The sequence below is a fragment of the Pipra filicauda genome, unplaced genomic scaffold (genome assembly GCF_003945595.2).
Source record: "Pipra filicauda isolate LSUMZ 115617 unplaced genomic scaffold, ASM394559v2 scaffold195_size2193078_pilon, whole genome shotgun sequence".
Classification (NCBI taxonomy): Eukaryota; Metazoa; Chordata; class Aves; order Passeriformes; family Pipridae; genus Pipra; species Pipra filicauda.
In genome coordinates, this window is record NW_024104304.1 from 789,844 (window position 1) to 812,561 (window position 22,718).

At 40.0% G+C, this 22,718-nt stretch overlaps 1 protein-coding gene across 15 annotated transcripts in view; it reads right to left on the minus strand.

The window, feature by feature from the left end:
* Positions 1-22,718, minus strand: part of DST (dystonin) — a 306,949-nt gene that overhangs the window by 198,587 nt on the left and 85,644 nt on the right. For all 15 annotated transcript variants that reach the window (XM_039380429.1, XM_039380420.1, XM_039380416.1 and 12 more), the window contains one exon: positions 13,541-13,602. In XM_039380429.1, the coding sequence (XP_039236363.1) occupies positions 13,541-13,602 (62 nt within the window). The remainder of the gene's footprint in view (positions 1-13,540; positions 13,603-22,718) is intronic.

Consider the following 22,718-nt stretch of genomic DNA (forward strand, 5'->3'; position numbering starts at 1 on the left):
CCCACCGACAGAGAAGGAAGACGTGATTCAGCTTCCTGGTCACACATCTGTAGGGCTGGTTTATGTTTAGGGGCCATGCCACTTGGCCTCCACCTGCTTCTCCAGAAGGACTGAGGTTTGCATAAGTGTGGCCACACTCTCACGGATATCTGTCCTGAATACCCTTACACATCTCAAACAGCCCCAGATGCCCATGCTTAGTGAACCAAACTTGCACCTAGTGATCTCTGGTTTTGCTATGAGTCACAGTAAAAAAGAAGCCATCTTCCACAGCAAGCCTGTTTCTTACAATTTTTCTTGATATTATTAGTTGTGTTTGTTGATACTAGAACAAAATCTACAGTTTTACACTATAGAGGCCACTCATGGTTATATGGTAGAAGAGAAGGACTGCCCCTTCTGCTTCTGCAAGCAAAACCAGCTTGGTCTTGACAAGGACACATAGCAGATGCACGTCACTTTATCTAACACTGCCATACCTATTTTTTATTAGGGACTGTTGCAATAGGACAAAGTGCAATGGTTTTAGATGAGCGTAGATTTAAACTAGATATAAGGAAGACTTTTTTTACAGTGAGGATGTTGAAACATTGCAAGAGGTTTTCCAGAGAGGTAGTGGATGCCCCATCCCTGTAAACATTCAAGATAAGATTGGATAGGGCTCTGAGCAACCTGATCTAGTTGAAGACGTCCCTGCTCATTGCAGGGGGGATTGGACCAGATGACCTTTACAGGTCCCTTCCAACCCAAACTATTCTATGATGATTCTAGGAAAACACAAAAACCACAGCTTTTTTCTTATTCAGAAGTAAATATGGCAGGAAAATAAGACACACAATTTTGTGTATACAGTGGGTGCACACCCAGCATACATGTAGATATCTCATAGACTTTTGAGTTAGGGTGCAGCATGTTCCAGACAGGAAACTAAAATGCAAGGACCACTGATTCTGAACTGAAATAGTGTAGGAAGAAGCAGAAACAAACATGCATGTGCTGCAGAATCTAAAGTCGAGGTAAAAGGGGCAGGAGACAGCATATAATCAGATGGGGTAGGAACAACTATAAGTAACGCCCATGGACTGGAAGCCACCAGGAACTCCCTGACGGCGGTGAGACAACCACTGTGGCCCTGGCAAGCTGCACAACTTGGAAACAAGGCAGAGTGCTCACACACTTGCAAAATTATTCATTTTTTACAGGTTAGGAAAGCAGACTACAGTAATCAAATATTTTTCTTAAAAACTCCAGGAGTCTCCCTATCTATATTATAAATAAGTTGAATTGATCATTATAAGAACATGCCAAATTAGACCTTTTCTTATCACTCCCAAAACAAGCAAAATTAGAATTAAATCCAAACCACATTTATTTTGAATAACTGAAGTTCAGTTGTCAAGTCTTTATAAATTCAGAGTCATTCCCAGATGTTATCAAGAATTCTAATATTAGGGATCCGACTGAGCCTTTTCAGCTCACATTGCCCAGGAAAGTCTTTTCAAGTACCGCTCTCCTCATTTCTGGAAGCAAAGTTAATCAAATGCCTGGCACAAACGTAAAGCATTACTGCTTTTCCAAAGGAAAATGGGAAAAGGCTCAAAAGTTAGAACTGTAAGGGGGGTGTTTGAGAAAAAAAGGGTCAGGCCTTAATTACCACTGAGGTCACCAGTAAGTCCAAACAACAGCTGGCACAAGGCCACCACGAGTTTCACAATAAATTTCAAACTTATTCTTTAAGAATCTCACTCAATGTCCACGAAAAAAAGATCCCTTAGGAGTCCCATTCACTTCAACTACAGTAAAACAATTTTCTCCAAGATAATAGACACAGATGGTTAAGGGCTCATATAATTACAGTGTTCCACAGCAAATGCCGTCAGCATTCAGATAGCTGAAAAATTGCTTTGGCCACTGCATGAGATCCTGACATCCTGATGAGTTTCCCTAATGTTTTAACTTTCTGAAAACATACTTAAGCTTGTTTTAAAAGGAAAAATTTTATTAAAAGTGCTACTCATGAGGAAAGAGTTTTCTATAAGTTTTGAAAATATGTATGTTTTAGTCCTTTCACCTTTGAAATTAAGGAATCACAGTGGCAATTCTAACAGCATGGTAACAAATAAACCTATGCCATGAGAAAAGAATAAAAAATAAAAAAAAAAACTCATATAAAAAGTTGCATTTACGTAAAAAAAAATAAAAATTTACTAAGCCAACACATGCAGCATGATTTATGATTAACACTCTAAAATTCTGAACAGGTTGTAACAAGATCCATGCAGCGTGTAACTGTCAAAATATCAGATTTGTCAAAATATCCCCATGTGACTGATCTGCCAAGGAAGTTGCTTCTTTAAGCATCTCCAAGAGTACTTATTTTGTTCTACAGACTTCTTAGACTCTCCCATGTATAGCACAAGTGTTGCTTGACATGCTGCAGGGCCATTGTACCTCAGGTAATTTCCACCCCAACGTTCTGCGTGGCACAGGAAGGCTCTGAGCTGTGGTTCGTGGTCAACCTGATGTCACTCCAAGAGATCAGGGAGCCAGAGCTCCATGCAGGCTGGCACGCACACTGACATCCTCCCCGAGTCTCTCATGCTTTTAATCTCCTTACTCTAAACCCAAAATTTACTGCTAGGAAAAAACCAAACAAACTCCACATACACACCCTGGTCACAATCCATGTTTTGCACTGAATCCCACCGTAAACTTCACTCATTCTGTTAAAAATAAACAAGCACACAAGTTCTGGGAGAATTTAATCACTGGGTAGCCCTGCAGCAGTGACCCCCGGTCACAGCTCTCCACAGGGGTGGATGCAGAGCGCAGTCAGCCCAAGCGCTGGGCTGCAGATGGTGCTGTTCCCCCACCTCCGCGCGGGCACACACGCTCCAGCCCCGGACACCCACGGCCCAGGACACCCCGATTTGCTCCCCCCCGCCGAACAGCAGAGGCCTGCAGCCAGGGCTGGCAGTGAGATGGCGCAGGGAGAAAACTTGTGCCAGGTCTCTTCTGTGTGCCTGTTCATTTGTAAGCAAAGTCTGGCAAATCCAGTCTCAGGCCTAGTGGTCCATAACTCATTTTCACTCTTTTCTTTGGCTCAACAGTCTAATAATCCACTCTGCAGGAAACAATTCTTGTAGTTCATGGAAAATAAATAGGTCTTTATTTCAGAAACACGAGTAATTTTTCTGTTTTACTTCATTTCTGCATATTAATTCTCACAAATAGCAGACACGGATAATGTTATTCCATTTCATAAAGTTCCTTTATGATTTTACTAAGCTGCATTTAAACAAGTCTCCTGTACAGAGCGAGTTCAACAACCCTGAAAGCATAATAGATGTTTTCTAAATAAAGATTCATCCTTGATTGCATCCTTGGATTCATCCTTCACTTTCTCAGGCAGCCAATGCTCTACACTCTATTAACATGATAACCATGACACCCTTCCAGTGTTCCACCCGCCTAACACGCTGTTCTTGTATCTAAGAGCTGAAATCATTCGCTTTTTTTCCTCCACATTAACCTTCATATTTGTCCCAGATAACTCAATCATCCATTTAATCCATTGCTTTCGCATACTTTATTTTGCATCTTGCCCCCAGTCTTCAATTATTCCATGTCTCTGGATAACTCTATTAATCATAAAAAAGACACTTGTATGGCTTCAAGGTAAATATACTGTTGCTCACACAAAAAAAAAAAAATCCAGCCACTGCTAAATCTTGTCCTTACATTTTTCTTATCTTACCATATTTGGTTTCATGAAATGCATTCCAGTATTTTCCTGAAACCCAAATCAGCAAGTGTGCAAGCAGATGCATAATCTTACATATATATCAAACACTAGGACACAAACATGCACATTCAGGAGTCCTTTTGTGGATTTCAGTAGTTGTGTGATATTTGAAACACCATTATTGTACAGAACAACATGAACCAAATTTTATAAATGTCAAAAATCCTTCTTTGCACCTCCTACAGGGAAAAAAAAAATTGTTCCATTCACAGAATCAGAGAATGGGTAAGGTTGGATGGGACCACAGTGAGTCATCTGGTCCAACCCTCCTGCTCCATAAGGGGTATCCTAGAGCACATTGCACAGGATTTTGTCCAGATGGTTCTTGAATATCTCCAGTGAGGGAGATTCCACAACCTCCCTGGGTAATCTGTTCCAGTGCATGGTCACCCAGACAGTAAAGAAGTTTTTCTTCCTATTCAGGTGGAGCTTCCTATGCATTAGTTGCTGCCTGTTGCCTCTTGTCCCATTGCTTGGCACCACCAAGAAGAACCTGGCTCCATCATTTTGACACCCACCCTTTAGGTACTGATATACATTGATAAGGTCACCTCTCAGTCATCTCTTCTTGAGGCTGAACAGACCCAACTCCCTCAGCCTTTCCTTGCAAGACAGATGCTCAAGTCCCCTAATAATCTTTGTAGCCCTGGCCTGGACCTACTCCAGGAGCTCCATGTCTCTCTTGTACAGAGGAGCCCAGAACTGGATGCATCTCAAAACTTTCTGAGGAATGGGCTGAAAGATTCTCTCCAACCAACCCTGGTTCAGCCACTCAGAGTATATCCAGAGGTTCCACTCTACTTATTCATTATTATTATCACAGCACTACTCTCACTGGTATTAATCCTGGCACAGTCTTGTTCATCTGTTCATAAATTTGCATATTGGGATCAGCAAATCCATCTCAGCCCATGCTGTGTAGATTCACAAGCAGAAATGGGTATGTACTAACTTAAAATGGGCATCTACTCCATAACAATTTACAGTCCTAAAATATAAAGTTAGAGAGACGTCCAGCCACCTTTAGTATCTACTTCACCAAATTAACCTTCATTCTGTAGACAGCTCTCAGTGAGCGCAAGGGAAAGATGCCACATGTGGTATATGTCATGCAAGGTCCCATGAGACCCCACACATGCTCCTAGCCTATTAACCCTTTTTGTACCAGCTTTAATTTCAAAGCAGAGCATGTCCATCTCTCTTCCCTCTTTTGCACCTCTGCAAAATCCTTCAAGATTTTTCTTCAGTGCAGTACACTTTGTTCAGATGTGTTTGTATATGAGACTGAAGATATTTATGAATTTTAGAAAAACTAAAAACAACAAAAAAAGAAATGTGACATAATCTGTTTAAAGTCTCACTTGAGACATCTATTCTGACCTCTTTTAAAAATATTTTATTTACAAATGTATAAATACTGATTAATGAAGAATATAAAGCAAACACCACTAAGCTTCACTTTACATGGCAGCCCACTGCTTCTCTAGACTTACTTGCTTCTCTAGACTTACTTGCTTCTCTGAGAGGGACATTTTTGCTTGCTAATCTTCAAACTAAATCTTCCATTAACTGAACTGAGGTTTTTTGTTGTCCCTTCCCCTAAAGTCTGACCTCAGAAAACATTTGTTTGCCAGCCTCTGCATAAACACCTTTTACATACTGCGGACAAGCTATCATGTCTCCGTTCAGTCTTCTCAGTTGCAGACTAAACAAAGTCAGATTATCACAACCTGCCCTTGATCTTCCAAGAAAACTTATCTTCTTACTGCTTTATTACAGATGGCTGCAGACCTCTTGTCCATGCAAAGATCAGAAGTTACACAGGCAGGCAGAGTTTCACAGCCACGTGCCCACAAGCACACCAGCGTGTCCATGAAAAGGCTGAATTACAAGCTGCCTCTCCGTCTCCTCAACACTGTGCTGGCCCACAGGCAGGGTGCAGAGCTCATGTGTAGTTCCTGGAGCTCCCTGGTCCTAAGCCAACACAGCCCTGCAGAGGTGATGGACCCTGTAAGATTCGTGGCAGGGCAAGGGTGACACTTGTTGCTGACATGACAAAAGGCCTGAGCCAGAGAAAAGGCTCTACCAGCCGCAGTGTTAGAGAAACAGATGTATCACTACAAAGATAAAGTGACTAAGCTCAAAACCTCACTTGAGGATGTGGCACAGCAAGGGCAGAAGGCACTGGGATCTTTCCCGTGGGTGGAAGGTTCACGAGTGTTGCCTCCCAGACCCAGATGATGCTGCAACAACACCTGACAGCAGCCATGACAGCAGCAACAACCAACGTCACCGGCTATTCCCAGTGCCAGTTCTAGCTGCAGTTGCAGCAGTTATTGATGGCAATATCCCAACAAGCTGTATCTAGGATCCTTTCGTTCAAATTTTGTGGCGATAGTATGCAAATGAGACTACATGTGGTAGCATGTAGAAAAAGTGTAGATACACCGTGTACACCACTTCCTCTTTGTCCATCTGCTTTCAAAGACCCATTGTAACACAGTCTCCCCAGGGAGAGAAATTACCCTGAGAGGTCTATAACTCCTTTTCTTCTGCTGGGGATAAAGGTATTATGCTTACTATAATTGCAGACTCCTGGGAGTCCTCAGTCTCTTCTGAATTCTTAAACAGAATTATAAAATGCTACAAATTATTTCCATTAGTTACTAACTATTGGGTAAATAAAGCTGTTCAACCAGAAAACACATAACTTATCTGAATAGTCTTCTTTCTACCTGTGGACTTCCATGTCACACTGTAAGTTCCGCTGAACTTTACCCCACCTTGCTTTACTAACTCCTTTAGAACAAACCTTTAGTCCTGCTCCCCTTATTTCCACTTCTTGTACAGTTCCTTTGTATTTCACACATCTCTTGAAAGTAGTAGTATATTCTATAAGATGCCTCCTATCTGTTCTACCTGTCAGCAACCTGCCTTTGTGCCTCTGACACAAACATCTATAATGACTGCCAGATCTCCTGCATTTCTCCCTCTACTGTATTACTACCCCAGGAGACCCTACCTACTGCTTTTCCCAGTTCATTGTCCTCTCTTTACTTCTCACTTCTCTCTTTGCTTTTGAAGATGAGCCTGGGATTTTGTGACACTTGCTTCCTAGTTATCTTTCTGTTTTAAATTTTGAAGCAGTCCCTCCCAGTCAGTCCAGACCTATCTAACTAGGCATCTTTGACAGCAACTTTTTGAACTTGACAAGCTGAAGATCTCTCTGGCTGGCACTTCACTCACAAGACACACAGGCAGCCACCCCAGCTCCTGCAGCAGGCAGGGAACAGAACAGTGAGTGTGCCCTAATCTGGTTTGCACACCTGCCTGGGGATGAGCTGAGCTGTGCCACAGAAACACCTTTTTCTTGAATAGACTACTGAGGGCTCCTCTGTAGGTGTTCAGATGCAGAACTCTACATTGTTCCTCCTGTCAATTATGAGGATAAATGTTTTTCCCCACTGCTATACAGTGCTGTCCTTCTGATGCCAGTTGGTGACCAAAAATCTACCATCAGCCTCCTTAATCCAGTTCAAGACTTCCAATTGACAGCAGCCATATTCACCTTTTGTTCTGTTTTATCTTTGGCCAGAGACAAGCCAATGTTTCAGTTATAATGTGCATTCAGTTGTCTCCACCCCTTGTGCTTCCAGCTTGCTCTCGCCTTTCGCAACCTTTACTACACACTGCCAAATGTAACTTACCAGGGAGGAACTGTTTAAAATATGCAAATGTAATGCTAATAACATCAAAGAGAAAATAGATCTGACTCCTACAGTTTAAAACTAGCTCTGAGCAAAGGCAATACACTCCAAACATACCTGAAGCAGGTAAAGTACTAAAACTGGCAGTTAAAACTTTATTCTAATTAAATTCAAGGTACTCTAAGTAGAGACAGATTTTGAACACTACGTGACTACCTTTAAATTCACTGTTCAAAACACCATAAATGCCTTTAACAGATAACACATGTTTCTGTATATGAGAAACATGTTTATTCTCATGCCTTCTTAGGTCCTCATGCAGTCACACATCTACCTTACCTCAGGGCAAGCCTTGCTTCCCAGATTATATGAAATATTGCTGTAGAACAAAATACTTAGTTAATGTTTATGATTAAATGTTTGAAGTTGCTCACTGTCTGAAGTCCACAAATACTACTCCCACTGGAGCCAATGGCACAGTTACAGTGGCTCCAAGGGAGTTAGATCAAGGCATAGTACTTCTAAACTGATATATAAATTATTATTAAATACAGATACATCAAAAGTATATAGATAAAAATAATTCCATGCATAATTTAACAATTAATTAAAAAGCCAACACCTAATTGCAAATTGTAAAATTTCATCTCTTGCAATCTCTAAGGAACAAATAATATTAAATAAAATCTGGGCTGAGAGCTAATTGCAAACAATGAACACACACAAAGAGAATTAATTAATATATTAATATATTAGTCTATCACATGAAACATTGATTCTAGTTGTTTTAGTCCATCATGCAGTAATCACATGATACACTTAATTTGCCTTATACTCATTCTTTCATATATGATCACCTATATAAAAAAAAAAACTTTAAACCCAACATACATAAAAGCATATGCTCAACTGGTACAATAGGACTGCATGCCACAAAAATATTGATGTGCTCAGGTCATACTGTATTTCATGCATATTTAATTTACTGTTTTCAATTACTCTCTTTCCTGCCACCAATTAGTCACGAAGTCTAAATGTATTAAAGACTATCAAATAAACTTGAAAACTTTGGTGCAGTTTTTATTGACTTGAATTTGTTTGTTTGCTTGATTGATTGACTGCAGAGAGTTTTTTGTGATGCAATTTATCAGTAGCCTTAAAACTTGTACAATTTCCTCCTCTTTTGCAGCTTCAACTTCTGGCATTCTGTCACTACTTTTCTTCACTGTCTTCCGGTTACCTTCCTCCGTCATCTAAATTTCCATTACAGTAAAAAAGCCATGAGTTTGGCTTGCTGAGCAGCCTTGCAAACAGCTATAGATTACACTAAGCAAGTGAAAGATATCATGTGGTTTACCTCCACGTAGAAGACTTTTGAAAGATTTGTATGCAATGCAGCATGAATAAATTATAATTATACATATTTCCAGGGAAAATAACAAAATCAAAAACTTCTTTACACCATTAAATGATGATCTTCTTCAAGAGTTATTTTTATTTATTTTTCAGAAGGAGCACATCTCAAAGGTAAAACACACTTCAAGACCTTTCAGAACAGTCCTGAACATACAATGGCAAAAATTTTAGGAGAAAAAATGGTATATTCTTCTATCTACCAAGCAGACAATGGGCCTTCTGGAACAACTGAAAAACGAAACAGAGGAGGAAACACTAACATTTCAGCTGCACTCAATGCCTAAAGCAAGCTGTGGGCCATGTTGAAATGGGATTTTACAGAATTTGTTCCCAACACAGTTTGCAGCAGTTGTCAGAATAAACTCTGAGGAACACATAGTAGGCTCATTTAGATGCACCAGCACAGCAAGGAATCTTTGTCTTATTTTAACACATTGGGGGGGGGGGGGAGAAAAAAGAAAGCAGGTTTTCTGAGTATGTTTCAAAATCTAGAGGTGTTAAATTGAGACTTTTTTAAAAAGTCACTACCATAAGACAAACACCAGGTTCCTCACCCTTCAGATATCAGTGTAGAGCTACAAAGTGTTCATTTCTAAAAGAAGAGATGGGGAATTTTAAATGACATCTTAAATGCACAGCTAAAAAGAAGATACTGAGACACTGCAGAGTAGCACTATCTAAAACCAATAACTACTAGTGTCTGTAAAGTGCCAGCTTTCAGCAAGGGAATGACTGTGCTTTATCAGGAATGGTCGGTCATGCTGCCATTAAGGTCATACCTGAACATCTCACAATGCAATCGACCCAAGAAGCCATTTGCAAACCCTGTGCTGCTTGAAGGACGCACAGGAATCAATAACTTCAGGTTTCTATTCTGAATTATTCATTCAGTCTTTGCACAACAGAAAGCTGTTCTCTCTCTAATGCACTATCACTGCAACACAGTACACGATTTTGAACACTGAGCTTTAAAACAATAGTTTTAAAAGCATTTTGTCCTGCTCCTTATAAATGCTTCTTGCTCATAAGACCTTCAAAAATTACTTTTGGAGCAATTAATGACTGCAGGGATGCTGCCCATTCCTCCTATCAGCAGCATGCTTCTCCCAAGGTCCAGTCAGTCAAGGGTCCCAAAAGCCAACCCACCCTGTCAGTGCCATGAACAGGACAGCCCTCCCTCTCCAGGGAGCTGCTCAGGCACCCAGAGGCCCATATTGCTGCTAGAAGGTCAGCTAAGAGGCTCTCTACAACCTTTTCCTCCATGAGAAGGATAATATTTTCCTTAGTAGGAAGATACTTGGGTGTTCACCATACCACTAGCCAGTTTTTGGTTGCCTTGCCTTCAGTCCTAATTTCTGGTAAAGAAACTTAGAATAATATCCCATTTAATTTGTCAGGACTAAGATCTGGCACTACAAAATTATTTTTAAATTGATTTGAGAAAGGAACTGAACAACAAAGAAGAATTTTCCTGCTTTTACTCCTTTTTCATCACCAACTTTTTTCATTTTCTGACTTTCATCTCATCTTCCACCTGTATTTCAAACTAGCCTCACTCTTTCCTTAAATTTTGGGGTTTGGGATTCAAAGGATTTCAGGAAGAATTTCTGGGCTTTCCTGGAAGCTGGATTTCTCTTTAGGTGATTTAGAACTATGCAACCACTACACTAAACCCTTGCTACCACAAATGTACCTCTTCTTGTCACATCAAGGATTACTTACTGCTCTAGCAAGTACTAGAATTTAACATCTTATTTTGGTAGCAGAAAAGTGAAATGCTTGCTGGAAGCAGAGGGCAGTTCAGAGAAGAGAGGAGACCTCTACCCCATCACCACACTACTTTGGCATGTGAGTTTCTCCCCGGAAGCTCATAGCACAGCAGTAGCAGAGTCTAAAGTCCAATATCTCACCTCTCCAGCCCGTATGTCAATAAGGCACAAAAGATAACATTTAAACTGGAGCCCCACATCAGACAGTAAACAGTAGCCTTAGCAAGGCCAATGCTCTAATCAGTCCTCAGAAAATCTGTTATCAATTCAAAAGAATAACTTCAGCATTTAAAAAATGTAGTGACCGTCCACTTCATCTTAAACTGTGGAATTCAAAGATTCAACAGCTGAATTTTGCACATAATACATTATGTACTTGTCTCTAAAACTATGTATATCAAAATAATTAGCACAAAATATTTCTGCAATGACTATGTTTCTAGTTTAGCAAAGCACACAACATGCCTTACTAATCAACTAAGCTGTCGAGAGACTAATCTTACACACTGAATTTTAAATACTACACACAGGCTTTGAATCCAATGCAACTAGAGAGAGGCAATGGAGAGCAGAATGGTAAATATTTACAAGTTACTCAGTGAATCACAGACAGATCAATTACAAGAGTGACAGTAGGCTTCTTTGCCAACCCCCAAAGAATTATGGTAACTAGTAAAAGCACCATTTCTGCTGACCTAGAAAAAATCCTCTTGAATACACCTCTATAAAGGCACAAAGGTCTGGTATTTTCCCAAGGAGTGCAGGAGAATAGAAGATCAATTAAAATGAGTGAGGAAAGAACTAAACAAGCAGGGAAAACATAAAAAGAGATGAGAAAAGAAAAATAGAGAAAACAAAAAAACAAGTAGGGGACAGAGAAAAGAAAGAGGGAAAAGAGAAAAAAAATAAGAAAGAAAACAGATGAAATTAAAATGTGATCCGTCCCTATGCCCATAGCAGGGTCCTGTCCACATATATGGTCTGGTGTTTGCCATGATGTCTCATAACTTCCACGATTACCAACTGCTTTCAAACTATTTCCAGAAGATAAAGCTGAGTTGCTACATAAATTCCAAGTTAATGGAAGAGCTATAGCCAAACTATATTTGTATAAGTTAACTATCCTTTACTTGAATTCTAAAGTGAGCAATCCAAGATGAAAATCAGTGCCAGCAATATACACAGACACAAATTATTTTATCTATCTGTATCTATACCTCTGCAATCACCCACAGTGAGAACTACCTGAAAATGAAGGCCTAAGGCCATTGACATTGGCAAGGAAGGCAACAGGATTTAGTGTGAGCTCTTTACTCTGATTTTCTTAGGGGTTTAGAGTCTAAATCTTTTTTAAGCTACTCCCAAGAGGTTGACAGTATGGAAATCATGACTGTGCATGATTTAGAAGGGTGTAAGACAATGGTATATAGAAATATCGTTATCAGTACACTGCTCTTCTGTAAAAATATGCACTGTTTTTAACTTGTATTAAAGCATTGCTCTCCAAAAATCTTCAGACAGGCTTTTCCCCATCCCACAGACGCATTTTTTAAATGTATCTTTAATATATAAAAAGATTAGTAGCCTCTACAAACATGACAACAATTACCCTCAGTTACAAGAATAAATGCCTGATGGTTAATTTGGATATTGCATTTTACCGCCAGGTACTGGCAACCTTCCTGGATGTTTTTTTCTTTAAATCTAATTTGTTTGAAGTACTGGACAATGGATACATTTCTTACACCATAAACAGGAGGCAAAATTCAGAAAGGGAAGGCTGCAGACCTGACTTTTGTCTTTTCTCATTAGCAAGTAGAAGACTTCTGCAAGGACATGGGGCCACTTCGATGTTTCAGGATTACAGTGAGGAGGTATCTGCATAGAAAGGGTCCTTGGAGCAGCTGTTTCTATACAGCATGTTTCCTTTGGGTCTAGCAAACCCACAAAGGAAAACCTACTGGTATGAACCATCCTGTGACTGCAGACTCACCCTGCTCACAGAAAGGTGGTATGCTACTGCTCTAAATACAAATGCAAGGAGATCTTTCCAACAGTGTCTGAAGATTGTACTCATTAATTAAATCTCAACTCTGACAGTTTGCAGATACATTTTTATTTAATGTGACTCTTACATGAATTCAACCTCGGAGTTGGAGGGCATATCAACGCAAGTTATGTTAAATAATCATACAATCTGTTTCTCCAAAGAAATGTCTGGGCTAGACAGCTGGCACTGAAACAGCAGATTAAATTTAGAACTGAAAGGCCATACAGTGAAGGTGAATTCAGCTTTTAGTTATCTGTCAACTAAAAGCTGTACATGTTGTTAAAATAATGTGCTTTGTCCCTGAAGCAAAGTTCACTGCTATTCAAAAGAAAGATATTGAAATGTGAGTTTTGTCTCTAGAATCTTCTATTTCTAATCCACAAGTAGCATACTAATGCCATAGGATGATCTGGACCTCTCTTTCTCAAGGTCATTTCCCCATCCACAACATGGTACTTAAAATATTTTTTTTTTTTCATTTGCCTTAACTATGGTACTACAGCCATGACATACTAATTCCAGAAAACAGTCAAGCCTTATAGAAAGAAATCATATCTCTTAAACTTCGACTCATTTTAATTTCAAATTCAAATGCTCAGTTAGATCACCTTGGGACATTAGACAACAGCATTTCAATTCCCCCATGACTCCTCAAAGACAAAGCACATGCATAAACCTCACAATTTGAGATCTTCCTTATATGTAACACAGTTGCATCCTGACACCAAACGTAGCAAAAGACACAACTGCTGCTGTAGTAATCAGTCATCCAGACATGACAGATATAACTGACCTTCATGAGATGCTGATTTATCCATTTTGTGAACGTCTTCTTTTGTACTTTGTCCCGCTCATCTAGAGGTAAAAAGGAAAAAGAAAAGGGTTTAACAGCTCTACAAGTGATGCAGAAGATTCTTTTTATTGAGAGATTTATGAAATTAATATTCTAGTAAATTTATAAAATTTAAATTTTCAAAAGCTCCAAAATGTCTAATCAAAATAACAGCACATAAAAGTTTTTGCAGTACATCACAGCATGTAATGAAAAAGTTTCTTGAAGCTCCAGCTGAGTTCCTTCAGGATAATGGTTCCACAGGTACAACATCAGGACTACTAATAAAAATATAACTTCCTAGGAGAAGTCAACCGCCACTCAAATTTTACTTAAAAAGTCATGGCAAATTTTTAAGAGCTATAAATACTACTCATAGCCTCTACAACCAATTAATTACTAAAGTATTACGCAATGGAAAATCTCTTACCACATGAAAGCTAACTTTTTTAATCACCATGCTTTTCAACTGGAATATCCCTTGTTCCAACACACAGGGATGAATTACAGCTTCAGTCAGAGAAAGTACCCTCCTTTAATTCTCTTTAAAATCAACAGGGATGTCCACTAACCCAGATATGGGACCCAGTCACTTTCAGCAGTTTGCTCCCTGGTATGGCAGTTAGCATCAATCATTGCCCACAAAACAGTGTGGAGATATAACAGAAGTAATAGACTCAGGGTAAGAAAGCATCCTATTTATAGATAGGAAGCATATACGTGAATTCTACTCAGAGGAAAACTAACCACCACAAGATTTATCTCCAGCAACCTATGTAGGGTCACGAGCCAGTACAACTGCTACAGAGCCCGTTCACAGTCCCGGAGCTACCCAGAGCAGGAGTCACGGGGCATTAGGACCAGGACCATCTGTGCAAGCCTAAAATAGCAAGATTCCTTCTGACCCTGTACAACACAACTGCAGCTGTTTCACTGACTCAGGCTATTTGCAGTGTGGCTGAGAATGAGCAGTGAGCTCAGGTAGCAAAACAAGACCCCTCTGCACCTATTGCCATCACTAGAAGACTGATTCAGGTCTTGTATTTTACATTTTAAAATACTGTTTTCGGGTTAGTCAAAGAGAACAATAAATAAAAATAAATTGACTGAAAGTCTTTCAAGTACTTTCAAGTTTCTGGTGTTATACTGAGGTCTTTCAAAACAGCATGACATCATACAAGAGTACATGTTGGGCCAAACTGAGCACTGCATGCTGTTCCTAACAGTAGTGAGAAATTACTTTTGGGGAATAAATGCAAAAACAAGACAAGTAAAAGCCTGTGAAGCCTTTGTATAGTCCTCTCCTATGTGACTCAGACTTTCTACATGCTCATACATATCTTTGCATTTAAGAGCCATAGATGCATTTTTCCTGTTATTTTTTCCAATTCTTTTTTAACACACCTATCACTTTGATAGCCACAGCTTACTGTGACAATGAGATCTTCAGGCAGTATGTGTAGTTGTATATTTGGCTCTGTACAGAATAGTTGCTGATTCCTAAACCCCTTTTCCACACCACTCAAGATCTTCTAAGCTACCGGCATATGATTTTTTCCCCACTTCACAGCTTTACACTCTCTTATTCTACTTGAAGACTCAAAAAAAAGAGGGGAAATAGAAAAACTAAAGAGCAAATCTGCACTACTGGGAAAAAAAAAATGGCAGATTAAGAGAACTTTTTGCTATATACACTTCCCTATAGCCTTCATCTAGCAAGACACCATTTCTGACATCAGTTATTTATCCTAATAAAGTGGAAGCTCTGATTTAGTAGATGTAGAGAAAATCTCAGAAATAAGAGAAATCTAGAAACACTTTCACTTTTAACTGTTCCATTATGGGCAGCTCTTGTAAAAGGAACACAAGGTTTCTCAGCTGCAAAATTTCACAATGTGTACAATGTGTCTTTTCTCCTCAGGTAACCTCATCTAGTTTTGACCACACAGAAGTTTACATTTTGGGAAATGTTACTGTGACAACAGTTAAAAAAAAAAAAAAAAGAGTTGAACAAAATCCACTTGTATTTTGTTAAGACTATGGAGTCACTATTAGTTTCAACACTATTTTCAATTAAAATGCCAACATTCATAAATCAAGTGATACTTACTACTCCTGTTCCTTTTATACATACATATGTATTATATAAACACTCACAGAAAAATTCTGTGACTGACAGACACGAATGTGCCATGAGGAGGAAAGCTGACACCTGTCATGTTGTGAAAAACACCAGAATTAAAGGAAGGAAAGAAAGTCATCAAAACAGAACCACAGAATATTCCGAGTTAGAAAGGACCCGCAGGATCATCGAGTTGAACCCTTAAGTGAACGGCTCATACAGGGGATTGAACCCATAACCTTGTCATAGTTAGCACCAAGTTTTAACCGATCTCAGTGTCACACCTCACTGTGATTTTTATCAAAAAACCAAATGCTTCCAGAAAGGTAAAAGCATACTAAGAGGAAAATACAGTGCAACAGTATTCAGTGTGCTCCAGCTCAGAGCAGAACACACCAAATCAAACTCCCCAAATGAAGTAAAAACCAGGGAAATTACAAAAAAAAAAAAAATGAAACACTAATTAAGGAAAGAAACCCTCAGAAAGCCCCTTGAGAGAAGCTTCCCCCCAGAGAGCTCTGCCCTGTCCCACAGGCAGCCCTGCCGCCCTGCCAGCCCAGCTCCGGGCTGCATTACTGACCTATGCAGCACATGACTTCCACCAGCCTGGCACTTTCGTCCTTTTCATCTTCATCAGACTGTCTCATTGCCCCCTCCAAAAGTTCAGAGCTTCTTCTCTTTTCAGGGCAAAGGAGAGCCAAGGAGTGACCAGGACTTCTAGCTGACACAAAGTAGCAACACCCCTTTTTAAAAAAAAAATAGAAGCAAACAGCCCATGTGCTGTCAGAGTAAGCAAAACTGCAAGCCCTCTGGCTTTAACTCAAATAAGAAATAAATTAAGCATCTGCATTTGTTTGTTTTGAACTTTCAGGTGCATTAATACACATTTGAGTGCAAATGCTGAGCTTTCCAAACCAGGAAGTCTGTTTTTAATTCTACCAGCAGTGAACAGCAAGGAAAGAGCGTCACCATGAACGCAGCAGCAGGAGCGCTGTTTAAGCTGAGGTAATTTAAGAATGCAGGTAAAGCAGGAGCTGCAGAAAGAAAGGACATCTTCCTACATCATCTGTTATGTAGATCATCACAATAAACCCTCATTAGTTAATTAATCAACTTAAGTTTTTCTGCTTTTACCTATTATTGCAGACATTAATGTGATGTATCAGACAAACTCAGTCTCCTGTACTTTATGTGCCTGGAAAGTGCCTCAACAAAATGTCTCCAGTCTTAATAAACTGACAACCTACTTCATGAACCTATACTACAATACAGAAGCATCTAAAGAGGCTCCAGATTAGAGTATCTGCACTTAAAAAACAGTTGCTGCAACTAAGGTCTCTTGCTCTGTGTTCTTGTCATTCCTCAATTCCAGGCACAAATTCAGGGGCCAGGTCCTTCTAATACCAATATGAATCTCTATCACCTACATGGTTCACAGTGTCTGGAAATCAGGACAGTTTCTCTGGAAGAGAAACAGAACTATACCAAAGGCGGCACATGGCATTGATGCCTCTTCAGTGGTCTCCTACGGAGAATCACAAACCCATTGAGCCTGGAAAAGATCTTTAAGATCATCAAGAGCAACAGTTAAGAAACAACTAAATCATGTCCCTAAGTGCCACATCTTCATGTCTTTTAAATCCCTCCAAGGATGGTAACTCAATTATTTCCCTGGGCAGCCTGTTTCAATGTTTGACAACTGTTCTGTGAAGAAATTCCTCCTATGTCCAACATGAACCTCCCTAGGCCATTTCCTCTTGATCTGTGACTTGTTACTTGGGAGAAGAGGCCAACACTCGCCTCACTACAACCTCCTTTCACGTAGTTGTAGAGAGTAACAAGGTCTCCCCTTAGGCTCCTTTTCTCCAGGCTAAACAACCCCAGTTCCCTCAGCCGTTCCTCATCAGACTTGTGCTCCAGACCCTTCACCAGCTCCATTACCCTTCTCTGGACACACTCCAGAACCTCAATGTCTTTTTTGTAGTGCAGGGCCCAGAAACGGACACAGGATTCAAGGTGCAGCCTCACCAGTCCCAAGTCCAGAGGGACAATCACTTCCCCTGTCCTGCTGGCTGCATTATTTCTGATACAAGCCAAGATACCGCTGGCCTTCTTGGCCACCTGGGCACACTGCTGGCTCATGCTCAGTCCCTGTGGATCAGCACATGCAGGTCCTTTTCCACCAGGCAGCTTTCCAGCCACTCTGCCCCCAGCCTGTAGTGTTGCATGGGGTTGCTGTGACTCATGTGCAGAAGCCACTGAGTGCTCCTCTCTACCTGAAGGCATACATGAAATCTTCTCTGAGCAATCACAGCAGATGCCACCAGCTTGCATGAGCAAGCTTGTCTCCACTTTTCTCCACACCAACGTAAAAATATGCAAAATAAGTGCAGCAATACAAACTCCTCAGTTTCCAGATGAGCTGCAAATTTCTACGCTTCTTTCTCTGATATTTTCACCATTAGAATGAAGTCTGGAATTCCTACACCTAGTGACAGACTTACTAAAAAAAAAATAAATCTCCTTTTCTTCATCAGCTTCTAGTATTGTTGTTATGTTTGCTTCTCTGCTGAATTTGTTTGCCTGCATGAATGGCCAGATAGTTAACAGGTTTTTCTACTTTTGTCCAGGTATTTACAAAAGCCCTGAAAGGCATTTTTCCTATGTTTATATAAGAAAGCTCATATAATACTCATAAAACTCACTTATATTTACATTCACGTATAAATGCACTATTTTTCTGCACAAATTGTTGCTATAATACCTATTTATATTAAACTCAAAAAACTGTGTTAAAAGAACATTATTAGGGTTGCAAAGGGAAGCACTCAAAAGTAGAGTTATAACGAACTGACTGTGAAACCTTAATACAACCTTCTAATATACATTATATTTAATTACACGGCCATTTAGTATTTTTTAAAGAGATTACTGTCTACATCATAGAAGAAATGCTACTTATTTAAGGAACAGTTACTCAATGTGTTTCATGTTGTTATAGAATATGAAGCACCATACCTATTCACTCATCATTTTTCAAGCTCTGAAGACAAAATTCATTTCACAACAGGTTTTCCTCTGGTATTCCTAAATTTCCTTCTGTAAGCTAGACCCTGGTGTTGCAACATCACCTTCAAAAAATAGCCAATAATTAACGTATGAACTCTTGGGAAAACATTTGGTTTAGGACATTACTCAGAATCACAAACTACGTAAGAAGTAGGGGATAAATCCAATTCTCCAGTCTGTGCTGAAACAAATGATCTTGGAGGCTCCTGCTTGACCAAACTTGACCTTAACTTCTCACAGGCCTTCCATGTCTGTACCAAATATTCATTCTTGCTTGTTAATTAAGGACCAGGGGACATCCAACAAACCCACCACAATCTGAAACAGTCTCCAGGGAAGGCAGCATCTCAGTTCAAACAAGTCTAGTTTGGGAAGTTAAAACTACATGTTTTTCCATATGGAAGGGTTAAATAATCTCAATGACAGGATCTTCCATACCACAAGTGGGTCTTCATAACTATCACTGGGTTTAAACTACTCCTACCTGTAGGCCTTGTATATCAATTCTTACTATATGAAACAATAAAAGCAGCCTTTCGTCTTGCATGCAGCAAGCTCCAACAGAAACTCTGTGACATCCAGAACAAGCGGTGGATCGATCTAGTTGAGAAAACACAATTATGCGCAGATAAAGGTGATCACAGAGGATTCTATGAGGCCTTGAAAACAGCATATGGGCCTACATACCAAGTCCAAAGTCCTCTACTCAGCGCAGATGGTCAAACGCTTCTGACAGATAAAACCTCCATTCTGAATTGATGGTCTGAACACTTTCAGACTCTTTTCAGTACCAACCGTGTAGTCCAAGACTCAGCAATTCAGTCCATCTCACAACAACCGGAGAAGAATGAATTGGATATTGCCCCCACTTTGGGAGAAACCCTTAAGGCCATACAGCAGGTGAAAATTGGCAAGGCAGTTGGGGATGATGGAATTCCACCTGAAGTCTGGAAACATGGGGGCTTTGCACTCCATGCTAAATTTCATGAGTTCATACTATGCTGTTGGGAACTAGGCAAACTACCATCTGACCTTCGTGATGCAATCATCATCACCTTGTATAAGAAGAAAGGAATTAAATCAGACTGTTCAAAATACTTTGGTATTACTCTGCTCTCCATTGCTGGCAAAATCCTGGCAAGAATACTCTTGAACAGACTAATACCTGCTATAGCAGAAGGAATTCTACCTGAAAGCCAATGTGGTTTCAGGGCCAACAGGAGAACCACAGACATGGTATTTGTTCTCAGACAACTGCAAGAGAAGTGTAGGGAACAGAACAAAGGTCTCTATGTAACCTTTGTTGATCTCACCAAGGCTTTCGATACCGTGAGCAGAAAAGGTCTATGGCAGATTTTGGAACATTTAGGATGTCCTCCCAAGTTCCTTAAAATGATCATCTCACTCCATGAGGATCAGCACGGCCAAGTCAGATATGGCAATGCACTTTCTGAACCCTTTCTAATTACCAATGGCGTGAAACAAGGTTGTGTTCTTGCACCAACTCTATTCACAATCTTTTTCAACATGATGCTCCAAAGGGCCACTGCAGACCTCGATGATCAGGACGGTATCTACATTCAATACTGTACTGATGGAAGCCTATTCAACCTAAGGCAACTGAAGGCCCACACTAAGACCTTAAATCATCTTGTCCGGGAGCTGCTTTATGCTGATGATGCCGCCCTTGTGGCCCACACAGAAGCAGCTCTGCAGCATTTAACATCCTGCTGTGCAGATGCTGCTGAGCTCTTTGGGCTGGAAGTCAGCTTAAAGAAGACAGAAGGTCTCTATCAACCTGCACCTCAGGAAGTCTTCCATCATCCCCATATCACCATTGGCAAATCAGAGCTCAAATCAGTCCAGCAGTTTAATTACATTGGTAGCCTCATCTCCTCAGATGGTAAGATTGACAGAGAGATAGACAACAGGTTAGCAAAGGCATATAGTGCTTTTGGAAAACTCCATAAAAGAGTTTTGTAAAATAAACACTTAAAGAAAAGTACAAAGATCAGTGTTTACAGAGCCATAGTGCTGTCTACTCTCTTATATGGTTCTGAATCATGGGTCATCTACCACCACCACCTGCATCTCTTAGAACTCTTCCATCAACGCTGTCTCCATACAATCCTAAACATCCACTGGTCAGATTATGTGACCAATACATCTGTTCTAGAACAAGCAGCAGTCACAAGTATTGAGGCCATGTTACTGAGAACACAGTTGCATTGGGCAGGACACGTCTCAAGGATGAAGGACCACCACCTCCCTAAGATCTTGCTCTGTGGTGAACTTGCCACTGGCTGCCGCAAGAGAAGAGCCCCAAAGAGAAGATACAAGGACTCCCTGAAACAACATCTCAGCCTTGGCCATATTGATCAACATAACTGGTCTACTCTGGCCTCAAATCAGGAGGCCTGGAGACACACCATCTATAATGCTGCAGGATCACTCTTGAGGAAAAAAGACAACGCACCTGGTAAGGTGCACAGTTTAAACACAGAAGATGAAAGATAGTATGGGCATGGAGCAAGGGAGAGACATGGTCCACATGTGAGAAGGAAAAATTATATACATATATATATATAGTTAATGAGTCTAGATAGCAAAATCTGAATAAGAGATTTTCAGATCTTCAGACAAGATAATGATGGTGTTTCACCCTGTTGAAAGAATTGTCAAAAAGAACCCCAAGATGCAGTAGGACAGACAAGGATTACTCAAAGGAGTAATCCTATTTAAGAAGGGAGTAATACTATTTAAGAAATGCAAGATAAAATGAATGCTGTTAGGTATTCATAAGTAAGGCACAAACTCCTGAAATGCATTGTCTAATTGAGGCTCACTTCAAAATTATGAAAGCCTAAACCCCTCTTTTAAAGTCTCATTTCATTCATGTTAAGTTCCTTCATCTCTCTTTCCTACTTTTTGCTTTTTTGCCATCACTCCCTCCTTCATGATAAGCTTCAACTACAACTCATCTGACTCATGGATGTGAAGTTTCAACTACCACTGATGCGTTCCACACATGTATAAGGAGGCATGAAAGATATACGAATATATCTGCAGATATACAAATGCATTTTCAGAGAAAAAGATAAGGCACAAGGTGCTTCTTTCTCACTTTGCTACTCCCAAATATCTAAAATTTGGAACTGATGCAATGCCACAGAGGGTTAGTTATGCAAGAAGGATATCCATCAGCACCAGAAGAACCTAAGGGAAAGTGCTCACATCCAAAATATTTATTATTTATGTTTAAACCCTTGAAGAAAAACTTGCATTATGTGCTAGTGTTTCCATCACTGCTTGCAATCTTTTAACCACAACCTGCCCAAGGATGGGAAAAGCCCCACTAGATCCTTCTCCTACTTCTACCAAGGCATTCACTACCAGATGCTCTCAGAGAAGGACACTGAAGTCAAACTGTGGGTACCCCAATGTGTCACACAATCAACTGCTATCCTCACAAACAGAAATCAACAATTGACATCATCTACCCTGTGTTTTTCCAGAAAATATATCCCACTCAATTATTGCCCCTCTGATGAGGTCTGCACTTATATGGCAAGGTTCCTTCAAAAGAAGAGCTCCTCTTCTGCATATTCCTATCAGGCAAATCATCGACGCTTAGAAAGCTTCACTTTTATGTCTTGTCACATCATATATGTGCATAGTTATGGAAGCATTTCAAATTTACTACTATCCTGAGTTTTGCATTGTTAATTTAAATAGCAATGAAATATAAATTCAGTTTAGGTCTTCTAATTTTTCTGGCTGTTCCAGTTATTCTGTAAGAATTTAAGTCTCTCTCCAGTTTCATTTCCTCTGAAAACCAAACAGATTTCTTACGCACTGGAATGAAAGGTCAAGTATACAGTTGGTCTGATGACAAAGATGAATCAGGATAAAATTTCTCCCTATTTATTCTAAAATCTGATGCCCCGT